This window comes from Alosa sapidissima, chromosome 4 (genome assembly GCF_018492685.1).
Source record: "Alosa sapidissima isolate fAloSap1 chromosome 4, fAloSap1.pri, whole genome shotgun sequence".
In the NCBI taxonomy this organism is placed as follows: Eukaryota; Metazoa; Chordata; class Actinopteri; order Clupeiformes; family Clupeidae; genus Alosa; species Alosa sapidissima.
This window is the reverse complement of record NC_055960.1, coordinates 35,562,988-35,580,400: the sequence shown is the minus strand read 5'-3', so window position 1 is coordinate 35,580,400 and position 17,413 is coordinate 35,562,988. Positions and strand designations below refer to the sequence as shown.

Here is a 17,413-nt window from a genome sequence, read left to right as displayed (position 1 = left end):
CTTTTTTACAGTAGTCCCCCCCTTTTTATCTGGGCTTTTGCTGTTGTTTTTTGTTCAGAATGCTGTTGTGTGTTTCATGGATAGTTTGTTTACTGTAAGCAATACTGTAAAACCTTTTCTGTTCTATCATACTGTAAACAGTATTTCTTCTGTACCTCCTGTAGTAAACAGTAAAGGGAAAAAAAATATTTGCTTTTTACTGGAATGCTTTTGAATGTGAACATTACATGTGGACATACAGTTCCCAACCAATACATTTAGTGCAAAAACGGTGGATAGCATGTTTTACATGCAAATACCTGTAAAACTAAAACATAAAAGTCATACATATGCAGTTTTTGTAATGTCAACAATAGCCAGTATTTTGAAACCTGGTGTACTTTGATTGACTGCATGTACCTTGTGAAGTGAAAACAAGTGTTATTCTTTGACAGAATAATTTCATTTTGGGTCAGATTTCCAGTGTTTTGGTAAAGTTAGTGTGTGCAAAAAGAAGATGTGTTCTGTTTTGAAATGAAGAGTTAGTATATATTTAACAACATGTCTTTTTGAGAAGAAAATTATCCATTTGGCCAATTGTGTTTTGTAGGTGTGAGTCTGTGTTAAGAGTTTAGAAAAACTATGTGAAGTATGGGTAAGCGCTTGTTAGCGATTGAAAAAAACTGTCACTTCATTCATTTCAATTATAGATGGCGGCCTTTGTTGGACTGAGTTAATAGCAGTAGGCAACATTAAGGTGCCCAGGTCTGCTCTAGACAATTTTGTATGAATCCATATGTATCAGATATGTGTCTCAGCATTGTTATCAGTTATTCTGCTTTTGGGTTACATAACAATCTGAAGTATTAAAATGACCACACAACAGAAAGTCATATTGCATAAAAAAATATTTAAATGACGTGATTTATGGCAAATTACAATTAGCATTTAAATCAACTTTTTGTAAACAGTGCAGTAAAACTGCACAATTAGATGGCACAGAACAGTCTACACAGAACATTCTGTCAAAACAATTAAAACACTAAAAATCTGTGTACACAACACACAGCTCAAAATTGGGACAGAGCCACACAACAGTTCAAGGATATAAAACACAGACACTCAGACTACTAATCATTTCATGGAAATCATGAACTAGTCCTATAAAATATCAGTGTTCATTAAAACCATTTGATTTGTTCTACAGCTCTCCCTTATCCTTCATGACCTCTTAACGAGGTTTCTCCACAAGCTTGAACAGGAAATTTCACCTTCCCTGCTTACTTCAAGAAAAACACTTGTAAACAAACAAAAAGATAAAAATGAAACGAATGTAAAGAATTAAAAACATACAGAACATTTATTTTCAAAAGTTATGATTTAAAACAGCCTTTGGCTTCAGCGGTGGCGATCACAAGCGGGTGTTGTTGTTGGAGATAATGAAGAGGTCGGAGGAGAGCTCGACGTGCTTGGTCCTCCGCTGGCGCTGCTCGTCGCTGTAGTGCGCCCCCCGGTGGTGGTCCAGGAAAGGGCCCCACTCCTCTGTGGCTCTGCACGCTGTCTTCACACGCTAGAGCAGAGCAAGAACACACACACACACACACACACACACACACACACACACACACAGCAGTGAGCTATTCATACTGTATTTGACTATCATATGTGATTTCCAATCAATTTTGAAATTCATTCATTTTAGTTGCTCCATACATTCAATTTCAATTTATTGTGCTTATAGAGCGCCAAAACATTACACATGCATCATGGCGCTTTACAGAATGTAGGCAATCAGAGAAAAAAAAAGAAAGAAAGAAGGCCCATGGGTCAGGAATCCGTCATAGGCAGGTGATGGGTCGCTAGGCTGTACGGGCCAGGAATCCAGATAGGGGGACCGTAATAGGGCAGTCGAGGAGGGGACTTCAGGTGAGATGGATGAGAGGAGGGCCAAGCACACAGATGGTTGATGACATACCTCACAAGTGAGGTACAGTAAGGTTCACTTAAAACATTTGGGAGGCTTCTCCCATCCTGCCTCCATCCGTGCCCTTACCTGCCAGGGGCTGCTGGCTAATTTCCACACGGTCACCCACACACACACACACACACATTGGGAAAGCTTTTCTCGAGTCATCACCTGCCAGAGGCTGCCGGATGCGCTGGCTACTTTCCACACAGCCACGACGGGGATCCAAATGAGGCAGAAGGCCGTGATGCACCAGCCCAGAGACACAGCCCACCCTGGGTACGCCACATCGCCGTAGGTGGGGGGCGTAAATGTGTACAGAGACCAGACCAGGATCACCTGGGCACAGGGCAGAGTGTGTGTGTGTGTGTGGAGATCACCTGAGCATAAAAACATAACACACTATACCTTGATTGTTCCTTTGGATAAAAGTGCCAGTACATGCAAATGTAGAGCAGAGGTTATGTGTGTGTGTGTGTGTGTGTGTGTGTAATAAGAACTTATTTGCTAAGAAAGTCTTCTTATGTAAAAGTCTTATGTCAACTAACTTATTCTTACTTATTTATTTGGTTGACACCTTTATCCAAAGCAGCTTACAATTACGTCAATGATTAGAAGGGCCAGTCTCCCCGCAGCAACTCAGAGTAAAGTGCTCAAGGGCAGCCAGGAAACAATTTGGAGAGTGGGTGCGCATATCCAAAGAAAAGTTTTCCGCAGGTGCCAGACAATAGTGTCAGACAGTGGAAGAAGTGTGGTCTGCACACTGCAATTGCTCCAAAAATATAAACTTTATTACTTTAAAAACATAGTCACCCTGGATCTTCGTCAGGCATGTGGGTAACAGGAAGAGTGTGGCCTATATCAGCCAGGAAACAAACCCACAACATGACTTACCAGGATTACCACGGGGGAGATGAAGAACCAGCAGGCCCTCCACCACAGCCAGAAGGTGGCGCTCTTCATGCCAATCATCATCTCAATGTCCTTGATGAAGCGATTCAGTCCTGCACATCAAAATAGGATCAAATTCAGGACGTTTTGCGGGATTGGATTTAAGCATCAGGTGTGTGTGTACTGTGCTCTGAGTGCATGTTTAGATTTTATTCATGTTCAAATTTGAATTTATTTATATTGCACATTATCATACATGGTAGTTATTCAGTATGCTTTACATTTTAGGACAACAAATTAATCAACAATGACAATATGAAATATTGTAAGTATACAAACAAAAGTAAGAATACATATATTTTCATGATGTGTAATGTATATTGTATTTTTTATCTATTTTTTGATTGACTGGTTCAGCCAAAATCGCTGCTAGGGGACTTAAAAGCTTTACTCCTTAGTCTATTAGTCTTGTTGCTACAGAGAGAGGAATATGTTTACCGTAGATATAAGATAGGCCAATTAATTCCAGCAATCCAGCAAACAGGAGGACCCATCCAGCACAGAAGTGGTCAATCAGGGTGACCCAGTATATTCCTGCCTGGAGACCATAGACAAACATGTATGAACAAGAGACAATAGACAAAGGTTTCTGAACAAGGGACCATAGACAAAGATTTCTGAACAAGAGACATCAGATTAACATTTCTGAACAGGACACTGTTGAAAGTGTTCTGACTGTATATTTGTGGTACAACAGCTTTCTAAAGGTTTTAGAAACATTTTAGAATAGATTAGAAGAGTGAGATAAACCATGAAAACAAACAATGGTAGAATTAGCATGATTTGTTGTGCCCATCAAAGATGACAATTTTTGGATGTATTCTAAAGCTGATGATACACATGCACACAACTTTGTTAGCAATATTACTGGCCAATGTTCCCGAGTACACACACACAAACACACCTTTTTTAGCAATATTACTGGCCAATGTTCCTGAGTGCACATACACACACCTTTTTTTAGCAATATTACTGGCCAATGTTCCTGGGTATTGTTGTTCTGGCACATTGACATTTGGCAACATTCTTTTCTTGAGAACTTGAATGATCAGTAGGTAAATGTTTGTGATCATCCAACCACAGGAATGATCAGTAGGCACATGATCGTGATTGCAACCACATGAATGATCATTGATCAGTAGGCAAATGATCCGTGATTATCCAACCACAGGAACACATGAAACTAATTATGTGATTGCCCTGCAACATTGCATCATCATCGCCTTAATGGCATACAACAGAGCACACACACACACACACACACACACACACACACACACACACCCCCGTAACGCAGGGCAGTCCGAGCAGGAAGAGGACAACACAAACGCCAACAGTCACATGGCTCCTCTTGGACTTAAAGTATGCAGGACAGGCATCCGAGAGACATGTCGAGATGACCTCTGAAACACACACACACACAAAGAATATTAAAGCTAAAGGAATATGTTTAAAGTGAGTATTGTGTGTGTGTGTGTGTGTGTGTGTGTGTGTGTGTGTGTGTGTGTGTGTCATACCGATGCCAGCGAACTGGGAGTCCAGGCCGAGGGTGAGTAACATGAAGAAGAAGAGGATGGACCAGAGAGGAGACACGGGCAGCTGGGACAGGGCATCAGGGTACGCTATGAAGGCCAGCCCAAATCCTGTTACACACACACACACAGAGACAAGACACACACACACACACACACACACACACACACACACAGACAAGACACACACACACACACACACACACATACAGAGACAAGACACACACACACACACACACACACACACACACACACGGATATTAATTGGAATGGTTAAAAGTACAGTCAGCCTCCAGTCACATTACACCCTTTCGTTCCATTCTCCTTACGCAATATGTCCATCGGCTGGAAGTCTTTATGGCTCGACCCGAGGGCCGTGTCCATTTCCCACACAAAGAGCTATGACACCTGCTATTATTTCAGCGCACACACACATTCAGTCAACAGTGCCTTTAACAACCACTGGATGACAATCATGGACTGTGCCTTTAACAACCACTGTACTGCTCATGAACATGCCCCCAGAGTATAGCACTGCAGCTGCTCATGAACAACCCCCGAAAGTGTAGCACTGTAGCTGCTCATGAACATGCCCCCAAAGTGTAGCACTGTAGCTGCTCCTGAATATGCCCCCAAAGTGTAGCACTGTAGCTGCTCATGAACATGCCCCCAAAGTGTAGCACTGTAGCTGCCTGGCAGCTCTAGCAGTTGGCTGCAGTGACTTGAGCTAAGTACAACCGATTGTTTTAGTTTTTATGTTGTGTCGACAGTATTCAGTGACCTTGCCAGAATTCTCCTTTAGGTGGAGATTAATCCAAGGTCCTGAGGGTTTCCTGTAACACTCTCTTGAGATGTGTTTTTAGCACAAATCCTGCTCTATTGTCACTGACTGGCAAGACACACCACACACAAACCAGCAGGTCAGAGAATATTCTCAAACAGCCAGAAATGAATTGTTCTTTCAGTTAAATTACAAATATTTATCAAGTTACACAGTTAACAATGAATATGATCTTGCTTTGACAAGGCTTTTGGCTTAACATTCTTTGAGTAAACACAAAAGAGTAATTGGTAAAGAAAACTGTTTAAATTGCCATCAAAGTTATTAAATATTACACCTTCAAGAAGTTCTTTTCAATGTGCCTCCTTATTTAAAAAAGAGCCTGGTTGAAACACGTCAGTCTGTTTACATAAAGAAGTGTACATCCAAAGTCATTTGATTGTGTATTTTTTACATCAGTTTGATGGCCGTTGTAAGATATAATCTATTTTATTCAACATCCCATTCTACAGAAAACCCACAGTTCTTGATGCACCTGCATCTAAAATAACTTTAAAAGAAACTTTAGAGCGGCACCCAACTCACTTCTGTTTGAGCCCACACACACACACACACCTCACTTCTGTTTGAAGTTCACACACACACACCTCACTTCTGTTTGAAGCTCACACATACACACACACACACACACACTTCTGTTTGAGGCTGACACACACACACACACACACACACACACACACAGCTCACTTCTGTTTGAGGCCGACACACACACACACACACACACACACACACACACACTTCTGTTTGAGGCTGACACACAGGGCTGGCAACTTTTCAAAAAACCTTGGAGTGAGATTTGGTGGGGCCAACCAAAATTTTGCTGCGTAGGCTAAAGCAAAAAAAAAAAAGTACATTAGTGGTTCTCAGGTGTAGGGACCAGGGTCCCAGAGTTAAATTAAAGGGAAACTTGGCAGGATTTCCCCCTCTGCTGGAGAAATTGTGCATTATGCTATTTCAAACTGTGGAAAAAGGTAACGATAAAGCACATGGATTTGTTTACAAGCTAGCAAAACGGTTAGCATAAGTTCGGCAGACAATGTGGATGTTACAAGGTAAGAAACACGATTTAAAACGAGTTTCTTGTTCCTCACTTCTCTTTCCGGGACTGTAGTCTCAATGTTGCAAGGTTGGTTTTCCGGTCATTGGTCATTTAACCATCCAAATGATTTCTAAACGGGTTTATTACGTTGAAATAGTTGCCAAGTTCCCCTTTAACACTGGTATCAAACGGATCTACTAGGACTTCGGCCTGAACCTGCGTTCATCTGATGCCGTGTTGTCCTAAGGGTGTTTTGTAAGAATTTAAGAAAATATTTGTATATTTTAACTTTTTAATGCATCAATCGGGTACACTTTCAAAATAAATTCAGAGGTCAGACTTGCTTATTTTTATGGACATATTTGTGCTGTAGCCTATTTTGCACTTCAGAATTATAACCATGCACACACAGGTGGAATAGTTATGGTGATATTGCAATAAGTTCACAACCACAAAACATATATGCTTCACAGTTTTGAAATGGTCAAAAATGAGCGTACATTTTAGCACAAATGAAAAAATATAACGTCCGCAACACTGCTTTTGACTCCCATATATATAATGCACAACAGGCAACGTTTCGACCCTGCTGGGTCTTCTTCAGGCAAAAGCACTCCATGAAATTACGCAGAAGTGGTCACCTGTGTTATTCAGCTATCATTTAAGATAAGATATTGTTCATTGTAATGGCCATAGCCTATAGCCTACATGCTCTTCCTTTTTCAGGACGTACCCATATCTGGGAACGTATGATGTGAAAGTTTGCATATGGCTTATGTCAGGCAAGAAAAAAAATATGTGTGTCTCATTATTTGATTTTTGTCATATTTTTGCATTAATGTTACTAGAAAGCATGCCAATAGAAGTATATTCATGTATGTGTGTAAGTGGGATTGGCTGGAACCTGGCAATATAAGAACCATGATAGTGGGATAATCTATGGCTGAACAATTTACACAAATGTATGTACTGACAAATAGTTTACATTAGAATACATTGGAATTTCTCCCCAATGAGACTATGTAAAAATAAGTGGTTCCTGAGTAATCTAACCAGATTACTCAGGAACCACTTATTGCACAGAGGCATGCTTCATATCCTCGTATTCGGTATGGTTTGCTGTTTATTGTGATATTGGGTTTGCCATGTGTTGTGTGAAGGGTTAGTGAGATATTTAACCCAGAGTAATGGGTGTGCACTGTGTGCAAAATGCAAATATATTTAAATTGCATTTAATTTCAATGCTAATTTTCTCGCAAACCATTTATCACAGCAATTTGCCGCTAATATCATTGTAAAGCTTAGATTCTCGTTCACGTGATGTGTAATGTCTGTATAGGTTTAGTTTAGTTGAACCTCATCTGCCAGGTATTTGACCTACCAGGTTGACACTTCAGTGTGAAAAATACTCAATAAATACTCAAAGCATACCTGAAGCCAGGAAAATGCGGCGGGAAATGCGCTTGGGATGGCTTGTGAAGTAGCATCGCAAATGAGAGAAAATTTAGAAAATTCCACAGACAGGGGGTGCTCTTGAACCCCCTCACCATCTCTGGCAGGTAGATCTATAGATAAACTCATCTTTCAGGCATTTGACCGACCGGGTTGACACTTCAGCGTGAGAAAACGGGGGTGTGGCGTGTGAGCGTGTGAATCTAATCAATTGTGTGTGTGTCTCACGATTTGGGTAACTTGATACAGCCCTATACAGGCTAAAGTTACCTTGTTTTGTTCTTGACGTCTGGCTTTAGCTGTACAGCTGTAATGCCGTCTAACATTCTGACAAGCACACCAATTGCCTACCTTGTTCTTGCCCATCTGGAATAACTCCTCTAGCTTTGCTGCCTCCATACTTTCTGTTTTTGTTGTTTAAACTTCATGATGAGTATTGAATTAGTGAATTAGCTCAACATTGTGTGCTGATAACCATATATAGATAGCCGAGTAAAAGAAAACAACAAGTAGCCTAGTTACGTGCCTTTGTGCGTATTCTGTCTCCTGCTCAAACAAAATGTGTGCGTGTTAATTTTGATAACATTTTAACTAAGTTACGTAATAAAAAATTATAAATAGCCTGATGGCAGCTAATGGGATACTGTGCATAGTTGGGAAGGTATGGTACGCCTATTTGGTGTGAATACACACACACACAAGGAAAATGTTCTCGTTGTTGAGTAGCCTGATGGTACGCACAGTGCGTACGGACAGTACACCTGCAGGCGTGCCTGCTCACGGCCTTGTGAGAGTTGCCAGCCCTGCACACACACACACACACACAGCTCACTTCTATTTGAGGCTGACACACACACACACACACACACACACACACAAATGTTTGAGGCTGACACAGAATAACAGTTATAGTCTGTATGTGTACATGTTGTATACATAATACAATCTAAAAAAATAAATAAAAAAAAGACAAACATCTTCATCACAGTAATCGCTGGAGTCTGGAGTGTTTCATCTCACCTGCACTGGCGACCTCGGCCACAGACTTCTTGTAGACGAAGGCCATGTGGCCGAGGATGGAGAAGATGGCAAAGCCTGCGAAGATGCTCGTGGCACAGTTGACCACGCACACGATGACTGCGTCCTGGAAACAGTTGTTATGGAAGCGGTTGTAGGAGGACAGGGCCGTGACACCTCCCCAGGCGATGGACAGTGAGAAAAAGATCTGTGATGCGGCGTCTTTCCACACCTGACAGAGGAGGGCCGCAACAGATTCTTAGTAAATCAACAACAACAGTCTCTTACTGCATCAACAACAACAGATTCTTAGTACAACAACAACAACAACAACAACAGACTCTTAGTGCATCACATTTGTTGATTTAAATTACAAACAGGCACAGTGTGAACCTGCTCAGAGTGAGTGAGTAAGTGAGTGAGTGAGTGAGTGTCCGTGCATGCGTGTGTGTGTGTGTGTGCGCGTGTGTGTGTGGCATACCGATGCCAGCAAACTAGGAGTGTCTGAACTAAAGTTATCATGGTGGTGTGTGGGAGCATTGAGCAGACCCACCAATGTGCTTACAGTCTTGCTCGTGGTGTTGAATTAGCAAACAGATTTTGCCAGGTTGCAAAATTTGATTTAGCCTTAGTCTTTAGACTCCAGACACTATACACTTTGCCGGTCATTTAAATGAAGACCTTTAAGAGTGACTAGGCCCAATGGAGTCTCAAGTTGAGCTGTGAGATGGGTAACACATTCTACCTCAGCCTCTGCCAGCTTGGTGAGGTTGGACTTGGTGCCAATGTAGTACTCGATGCCATCTCTGGCACCTTCCTGGATGGCCCCTTGGATGAGCAGAATCAGCAGCACCACGTAGGGAAAGGTGGCTGTGAAGTACACCACCTACAGGCCGAGACGGGTAAATGCACCATCATAGAGTACACAGTAAAGGGTGAGATTCATTACAGAACTTATAGATCTTCATTACAGAGCTTATGGAGCTTCATTTGGTGCGGCAACATGTACCCTGCCATGCCAATCAAACTGCAAATTACAAAGACTTGAGTCAGAATGGCCGCATTGTGATGGATATGACAAGTGGCCGCCTCAGTGTCAGAAAGGGCTGTTTGGATAAGGCCACATCCTTGTTCCAAACACATATCGTGCCTCGAATCATTCAAAAATGATCTGTATTATAACAGTGTTTATTTAACAATTAAAAACCATATAACAAATAAGGCCTAAGCCAAAAAAAAAAGAATTTATTTTAACATAAAGAAATCAAAGGACTGTTATTGAGCTAAAGAAATCAAAGGACTGTTATTGAGCTAAACACACAAACGTTCACACACACACACACACACCGACACACACACCGACACACACACCTTCCCCGAGGACTTGATGCCTTTGAACAGGGCCGCGCCCACCAGGAGCCACCCCAGGAGCAGACACAAGGCCAAGTGCCAGACCACCGGACCGGTCTCGTCCATCGAGGGAGTCCGCCACAGAACCCGTTCACTTAGAACAGAAAAGAGAACCACATTAGTACAAACACTGAAGGGAGATTAGGTTCCACAGAACCTGCTCACTTAGAACAGAAAAGAGAACATTAGTACAAACACTGAAGGGATTTAAGGAGATTAGGTTCCACAGAACCTGCTCACTTAGAACAGAAAAGAGAACATTAGTACAAACACTGAAGGGATTTAAGTAGATTAGGTTTAAAATGTGTTTAGGAAAAATTTATTTTCTCATTCACAGACAGAGATGAAAAAGGTTTGACACAGGCTTCAAATACACCACTGATTACATAGTTAGAGATCCGGTGAATCTTTATGAACACTGTAAATGATCAAAATGGATCAAAATGAATGGATTAAAATGGATCAAAATGAATTAGAGCATAAATATAAACATGTCATTTCATGTTACCATTACCTAGAATGTGGAACTATGCATAACATAGCTGTTCACAGCCATGTTATTGTTCTGCTTGTGTCTTTGGTTGCTTTTTTATGTGGTGGTGATATCAATTCAATCAATCAATAGCAGTTCATAAATATGACTAAATACATCAGACTCTACTTACTCCCAGTACTGTTCACTGGGGCTCGTAGCAGGACCACTTGGGGCACTGGACTCGGAGCAGTCCTCATATCCCAGACTGGAGTTCATCAACGCCAGGCTCATGTTGATGCTTACACTCTCATTGCAAACTGTTGATAATAATAAAAAAGAATACATTATTTTATTACACAAACAGAAGTTTGTGTAATAAAATAATGTATTCACACACACACACACACACACACACACACACACACACAGAACCAGACTCAAGACCATGGGAGATAGGGCCTTCTGCGCTGCTGCCCCATGTCCGTGGAATGCCCTCCATGACATCTTGAGGGCACCACAATCCACTGACTGTTTTAAAAAAGGTCTTAAGACATTTCTTTTTAGCAAAGCTGTTGGTCCCCTCTAGATGTTTTTTTTTTTAAACCTTTTCTTTTTCCTTCTTCTTTAAACTGCTCATATTTTTTTTTTGTTTTTAACCTGTAGCACTTTAAGATATATGATGAAAAGTGTATTATAAATCAAATGTATTATTATTATTTATTATTATTAAAGAAAGAAAATCAAGCACAACACGATGCACTGAATATGCACTGAATATGCAGTTCTCAGCACCAGTCAGCCATGCGCAAGGAAACCCTCAAGGTATGTTTAGTCTAGGTGAAAACTAGGAACAACCGGTTTCTCGGGTGATTTTCCCAATGGTGTTAAATGACAACAGTTCAGCAAACGCTTAATATGGAACACATTTAGCTCTTTTGTGCAACATTATTGACTTTGAGTTTGAGACAATGCCATTCACACTGGCAAATGTTTGAAGTAATGTAAATATGTAAAAACTTTTTCCTTTCAGCAATTGTTAAGTGGTGATTTATCTAAATTCAAGCTGCTAAGGCTTTTCTGTTACACTGTATTGAAATGGGATTCTTGTCATTAATCCTGTTTTAGGGTGATCGGTGGGACAAACCTCTCGGAGACACTGTGCAGTTCTCTCCGTACCAGGAAGCACAGCTCCAAGGAAGGGGGTACTGGAAGGATGCAAACAGGTAGAAGAGGCTGTACGCGATGATGACATTATAGTAGATGGACACCAACGTACTCACAATCACCATTGTGATTCCAACACCTGCAGGATGATCAAGAGTTGAAATAGGTTCATTACTATTATTTTTATTATTACTAAGTTACTTATTATTACTATTAGCCAGAATTGGATGTTGGATGCTGTAGATGGTTCACTTCTTAACATGTTTGTTCAGTGTTACAGTAAACATGGTGCACTGAAACCATAGTAAAGAGGTAGTTCACCAGACTTGTAACAATCTCATAAAGTGACATTATTCTTTACGAGGATGACCACGAAGTAAGCCAAGGTTTAAATAGAGTAAATTGTGCTTTTCAAAACAAGGTCAAAAAAAAAAAAAAAAAAAGACACATTTCTACAAAATGGACACAACAACAGTGAACCATTAGCCCTCGGCTACTGCAATGGATGGCCACAAACACAACACACTGTCTGGTCGTGAGGAGTGCTTTCAGAAAAGGCATTTCTTAACTTTTCATTTTAGCCCAGAGACAACAAACAAGACCTTGATGGCCAAAGGTGACCCTTCTCCCCTAGTGTTTGCCTGAGAGGTCAAGACACAGCAGGCGACCCTGAGGGCCAACTAAGACTCCTGGGCGTCTCACCTTGTAGTATCGGCACAGCTCGCCACACGTTGATGGGCCCCTGGCTGGCAAACTGGCCCAACGAGCTCTCCAGAAAGAATAGGGGAATTCCAGCCACTGCCAGCATGATCGTGTACGGAATAAGGAAAGCACCTATACATAACGAGTAAACAATGCATACATAACGAGTAAACAATGCATACATATAGTAAACAATGCACACATTTTAAAAATATTTTACCATGCCAAGAAGGCAGCACACAAAAATACAATAGACAACACTGACCGAAGGAAATAGACAGCAATCACAACAACAGCGAACAAAACTAGATGTACCGCAGAGCGGTACAAAATATGACCGCCGCCCAGTCCAGCACATGTTTTCCACAAAAATAAGTCACGCTGAAAGGCATATATGATTCTAACTGTCTCACTGAATTGCATTATGCACACTCAATTCTCACTGGTATCTGCTAGACAACAAGTACCAAAACATGATTAGTTTATAGATTTCACATGTAGGCTAAAATACATTTTATACAACCCCACCCCCATCTTGCCTGTTCATAATTCTGAGAAATTCTTGAATTGTGTGCATGTGTGCGTGTACATGTTTATGTTTATGTGTGTGTGTGGGTGGGTGGGTGTGTGTCTGTGCATGTGCATGCATGCGTATATATGTCTACTGTGTGAGTATGTGTCAAACGTAGGATTACTGTAAATGTATGTGTGTGCGTGTATTCTGTTTATGCACATGTGTGCATATGGAATGGGTTTACATGACCCCTGGAGGCAAACATACGCAAAAAATTGGTCATCCTAGGCCCTACGGCTCTCAAGATATTCACAGAAAACTGTGTCTGCCCTACCCTCCTTTCGGGGGGTCCAGTCCAGCGGGGGGGCTACAGATCAAAACGAAAAACGATGGTTCCATGCTATCCATGTGGGGTTACATGCCCACCAAGTTTCGTGTACCCCGGTCTTTCAGTGTCCCAGGAATCCTTGTTGGTGTACGGTCACTAAATGTACACATAAATTATTTTATTGTAAGGCCCCCCATGAACGAAAGTCCATGAAACTTGGCATGCATTCGGAGGGTGTCATAATGATCCTACACTTTCAATTTCGTGCAGTTTTGACCATGTCAGCCAGAGATATTGTGATGAAAACACCTAATGTTTTGCTTTTTAATTTTTAACTAGGTGGCGCTATACATGAAATGAGTGGTTATTGAATGGGTTGACATGGCCCTTTGAGATCAACATACAAAAAAAAAATGGTCCTCCTAAACCCTACGGTTCTCGAGATATTCACAGAAAACTGTGTCTGCCCTACCCTCCTTTCGGGGGGGTCCAGTCCAGCGGGGGGGCTACAGATCAAAACGAAAAACGATGGTTCCATGCTATTCATGTGGGGTTACATGCCCACCAAGTTTCGTGTACCCCGGTCTTTCAGTGTCCCAGGAATCCTTGTTGGTGTACGGTCACTAAATGTATACATAAATTATTTTATTGTAAGGCCCCCCATGAACGAAAGTCCACGAAACTTGGCATGCATTCGGAGGGTGTCATAATGATCCTACACTTTCAATTTCGTGCAGTTTTGACCATGTCAGCCAGAGATATTGTGATGAGTCATCATTCACATCGTACACATGCCAAGGCATTTCACTGGCGTTATGGATGTGACAAAAAGTCAATTTTTTCATGGAATTGCCCAATACAAGAACACATAAAGTGTAAACAAGAGGAGAATGGGTGTCAGAGGCTAACTTTAGGGGCAGCCGTGGCCTATTGGTTAGCGCTTCGGACTTGTAACCGGAGGGTTGCCGGTTCGAACCCCGACCAGTAGGCACGGCTGAAGTGCCCTTGAGCAAGGCACCTAACCCCTCACTGCTCCCAGAGCGCCGCTGTTGTAGCAGGCAGCTCACTGCGCCGGGATTAGTGTGTGCTTCACCTCACTGTGTGTTCACTGTGTGCTTCACTAATTCACGGATTGGGATAAATGCAGAGACCAAATTTCCCCTCACGGGATCAAAAGAGTATATATACTTATACTTAACCCCCGTCTTAGACACATGCAGTAGGTAAACATAACATCAGCGGACATCACTTGCAGCCGACCTACATTTCAGTGCGGTGGTGATATGGTGGGTCAATATACTCTACTGTTGCTGGGAGCATTTGTTTGACGCAGCAGCTGGGGACTCTGTGGTGACCATGCCACAACATTTGGCCAATATGGCGAAATTATAGGTTAACCGTCAACCACACAGAGTCAGAACGCTCTGCCTAGGCAGCAGTGTCATGCATGAGGACTATATAGACAGCATGCTCTGCCTAGGCAGCAGTGTCATGCATGAGGACTATATAGACAGCATGCTCTGCCTAGGCAGCAGTGTCATGCATGATGACTATATAGACAGCATGCTCTGCCTAGGCAGCAGTGTCATGCATGAGGACTATATAGACAGCATGCTCTGCCTAGGCAGCAGTGTCATGCATGGGGAGTATATAGACAGCATGCTCTGCCTAGGCAGCAATGTCATGCATGGGGAGTATATAGACAGCATGCTCTGCCTAGGCAGCAGTGTCATGCATTAGGAGTATGCATACCGCCTCTGTTACACTCAATTTAATATACTGTATATGATGCAAAGATAGAATGTTGTACATCGTCAGCTAGTCAGAGTGCCCTGCAAACAGCATGTACAGATAGAAGGTTGTACATAGTCAACTCCTATAATCAGAGTGCTATGCAGACAGCATGTACAGTACAGAGTGCCATGAAGACATCATAGTGCCATGCAGGCAGCATATAGTGCTATGCAGACAGCATGTATAGAGTGCTAGGCAGACCGCATGTATAGTGCTATGCAGACCGCATGTAGCTGTGAAATCCCCCCCTATGCTGCACTGGTAGAGTACCGGGCATTGTGTGCCTACTTTAGAGGGACCAGGCAGAGGAGTCCACAAGGTGCCTTGAGACAACGTCCGTTGTTAACGACTCTAAATGACCTTTGACCTGCTCCTGTGCGCTCTTACTATTGCCTTTACTGATATTTCGATTGTACAGCACTTTGTCCAGTTGACCAGATGGGGCCACGTGTGAGAACTGGGACATCATGACGGAACATAAAGTTGGGGAAACAATAAGGTTATCCATCACCGCATGTGTAGAGAGCACTGGGGATGAGGGAGATAAGACAGACAGACAGACAGACTCACTCATTTATTCATTCACTCACTCACTTATTAAATTCACTCACTCATTTATTCATTCACTCACTCACTCATTTATTAAATTCACTCACTCATTTATTCATTCACTCACTCACTCATTAATTCACTCCTTCACTCACTCACCGCCGCCGTGTTTGTAGGTGAGGTAGGGGAACCTCCAAACGTTGCCCAGCCCCACGGCGTAGCCCACCATGGACAGCATGTATTCCCTCTTGTTGCTCCAGTTGCCCCGCTCCGCATTCTCATCCCCACTGCCCACGTGTGAGTCCGTCTTCTGCGTCCCATAATCCTGGATGACCTCCTGATAGGACAGAACACAGTGGTCACTCAGCCTCTGAGATGAGTTACCAAATGTTATACAGTACATTCTTGTGATGGTTTGGGACTTTCAAGAAATGTTTTAAAGACTTATTAGAGGTTATTATGTTTATGTTTTTGTAAAAAGATGAGAACATTTATGAATTGTATTATTTTCATTGTTGATACGTTAGTATTATTATTGATTATTATTAATATTATTGCTGTTAGTATACTCTTGGCTGCCCACATTTTATTTCAGGAAAAAACGTTGCAGTAAAACGCCTATTGAAACAGAGTTGTTAATGTGTTTCTTTAGATTGCATTGCAGTAGACAGCATACAATTATCCTACAACTGATTTTTGATACCGTATGGATAGTAGCTACAGGACTTGCTTTGATTCGAGATTTAACAATACAGTGTTAGGGACATATCAGATGGCCAGCCTTGACACTTGACTTTGACTCGTGACAAAAGACTTGAGATTCCAAAAAATTACTTGTGAACATCTCCAGTTGATGATAGCTAATTATTATTGCGATTATTATTGTGTTTGATGTAGGCTTTTCGACTTTATGTTATTGTATTGTATGCTATGTGGACTTCACCGCGCACATTGTAAAATCAATCAAATAAGCATCGACATAGGCCAGGCCAGGCAAAATACTAAAAGAGATGTGATTACAGTGCTGTCAAATAATCATGACAAAAATAACCATATCAATAAACAATAAAGTAGCCTAAGATCTGCTAAATAGACCGGGCAGATTGCAAATTAATATCCGTTGGCTGCATTTGTTTGGACAGGTGCAACAGTTATTAAAAGCCCCAGATAGTCCTAGCCTACCATACCTTATCTGGTTTCTTGCCATTGCGGTAACCATATGCGTGATTTTGTTTCACCTAATCGATATTCGTCACATTGTAATTTTTCTTTACCTGATCGCTGGCTTTTGGGTTCCAAAACACCAAACCCGTCAAACCGCTCCACCACCAGTACTTCCTCATTGTCACGATGCTGCCGGTAAAGCGTTGGACACCTGACAAATAGCGTACCTGCGGCAGACTGACAACATGGCAGTGCGAGTTCTTCCATCCTTATCCCCCGATCCCCCTCCCCTCTTCTAACCACGCCCGGTGACGCCTCGTCGTCATTTGCAGGTAGAATGTTTTCGGGGAAGCTCTGTCTCACATTGGATCTGTGTCAGTGTCACAGTGGGTCAGGTGTTTTGGGTGTAAAGTAGGCCTATACGTTTTACAAGTTTACTTTTCTTTACATATCGTTTAAATATATGAGGGATGGAGCATGAAACTGATAACAGAAATCTCAGCTTATGTCAGCAGGAAGTGATAAGGTTGGAACTT

The 17,413-nt window shown here is 42.0% G+C and overlaps 1 protein-coding gene across 1 annotated transcript; it reads right to left on the bottom strand.

The window, feature by feature from the left end:
• Positions 1-869: 869 nt before the first annotated feature.
• On the bottom strand, positions 870-17,114 carry slc6a14 (solute carrier family 6 member 14). The gene is made up of 14 exons (XM_042090361.1): positions 16,988-17,114; positions 15,873-16,050; positions 12,529-12,660; positions 11,807-11,965; positions 10,853-10,979; positions 10,149-10,281; positions 9,523-9,663; positions 8,781-9,009; positions 4,414-4,539; positions 4,181-4,299; positions 3,335-3,434; positions 2,840-2,949; positions 2,117-2,284; positions 870-1,549 (listed from the first exon to the last, which is right to left on the bottom strand). Exons 1-14 carry the CDS (start codon positions 17,054-17,056, stop codon positions 1,391-1,393), a joined length of 1,950 nt encoding a protein of 649 aa, XP_041946295.1. The 5' UTR covers positions 17,057-17,114; the 3' UTR covers positions 870-1,390.
• Between the last annotated feature and the right edge of the window lie 299 nt (positions 17,115-17,413).

What these genes read in the sequence shown, in the direction of transcription:
- slc6a14 (XM_042090361.1), bottom strand. Translation starts at nt 17,056, where the DNA reads ATGAGGAAGTACTGGTGGTGGAGCGGTTTGACGGGTTTGGTGTTTTGG. An exon ending in CACCTACAAACACGGCGGCG is followed by an intron (nt 12,661 to 15,872) that starts GTGAGTGAGTGA and finishes CGTTATGTATAG; the next exon opens with GTGCTTTCCTTATTCCGTAC. An exon ending in AGCTGTGCCGATACTACAAG is followed by an intron (nt 11,966 to 12,528) that starts GTGAGACGCCCA and finishes ATCATCCTGCAG; the next exon opens with GTGTTGGAATCACAATGGTG.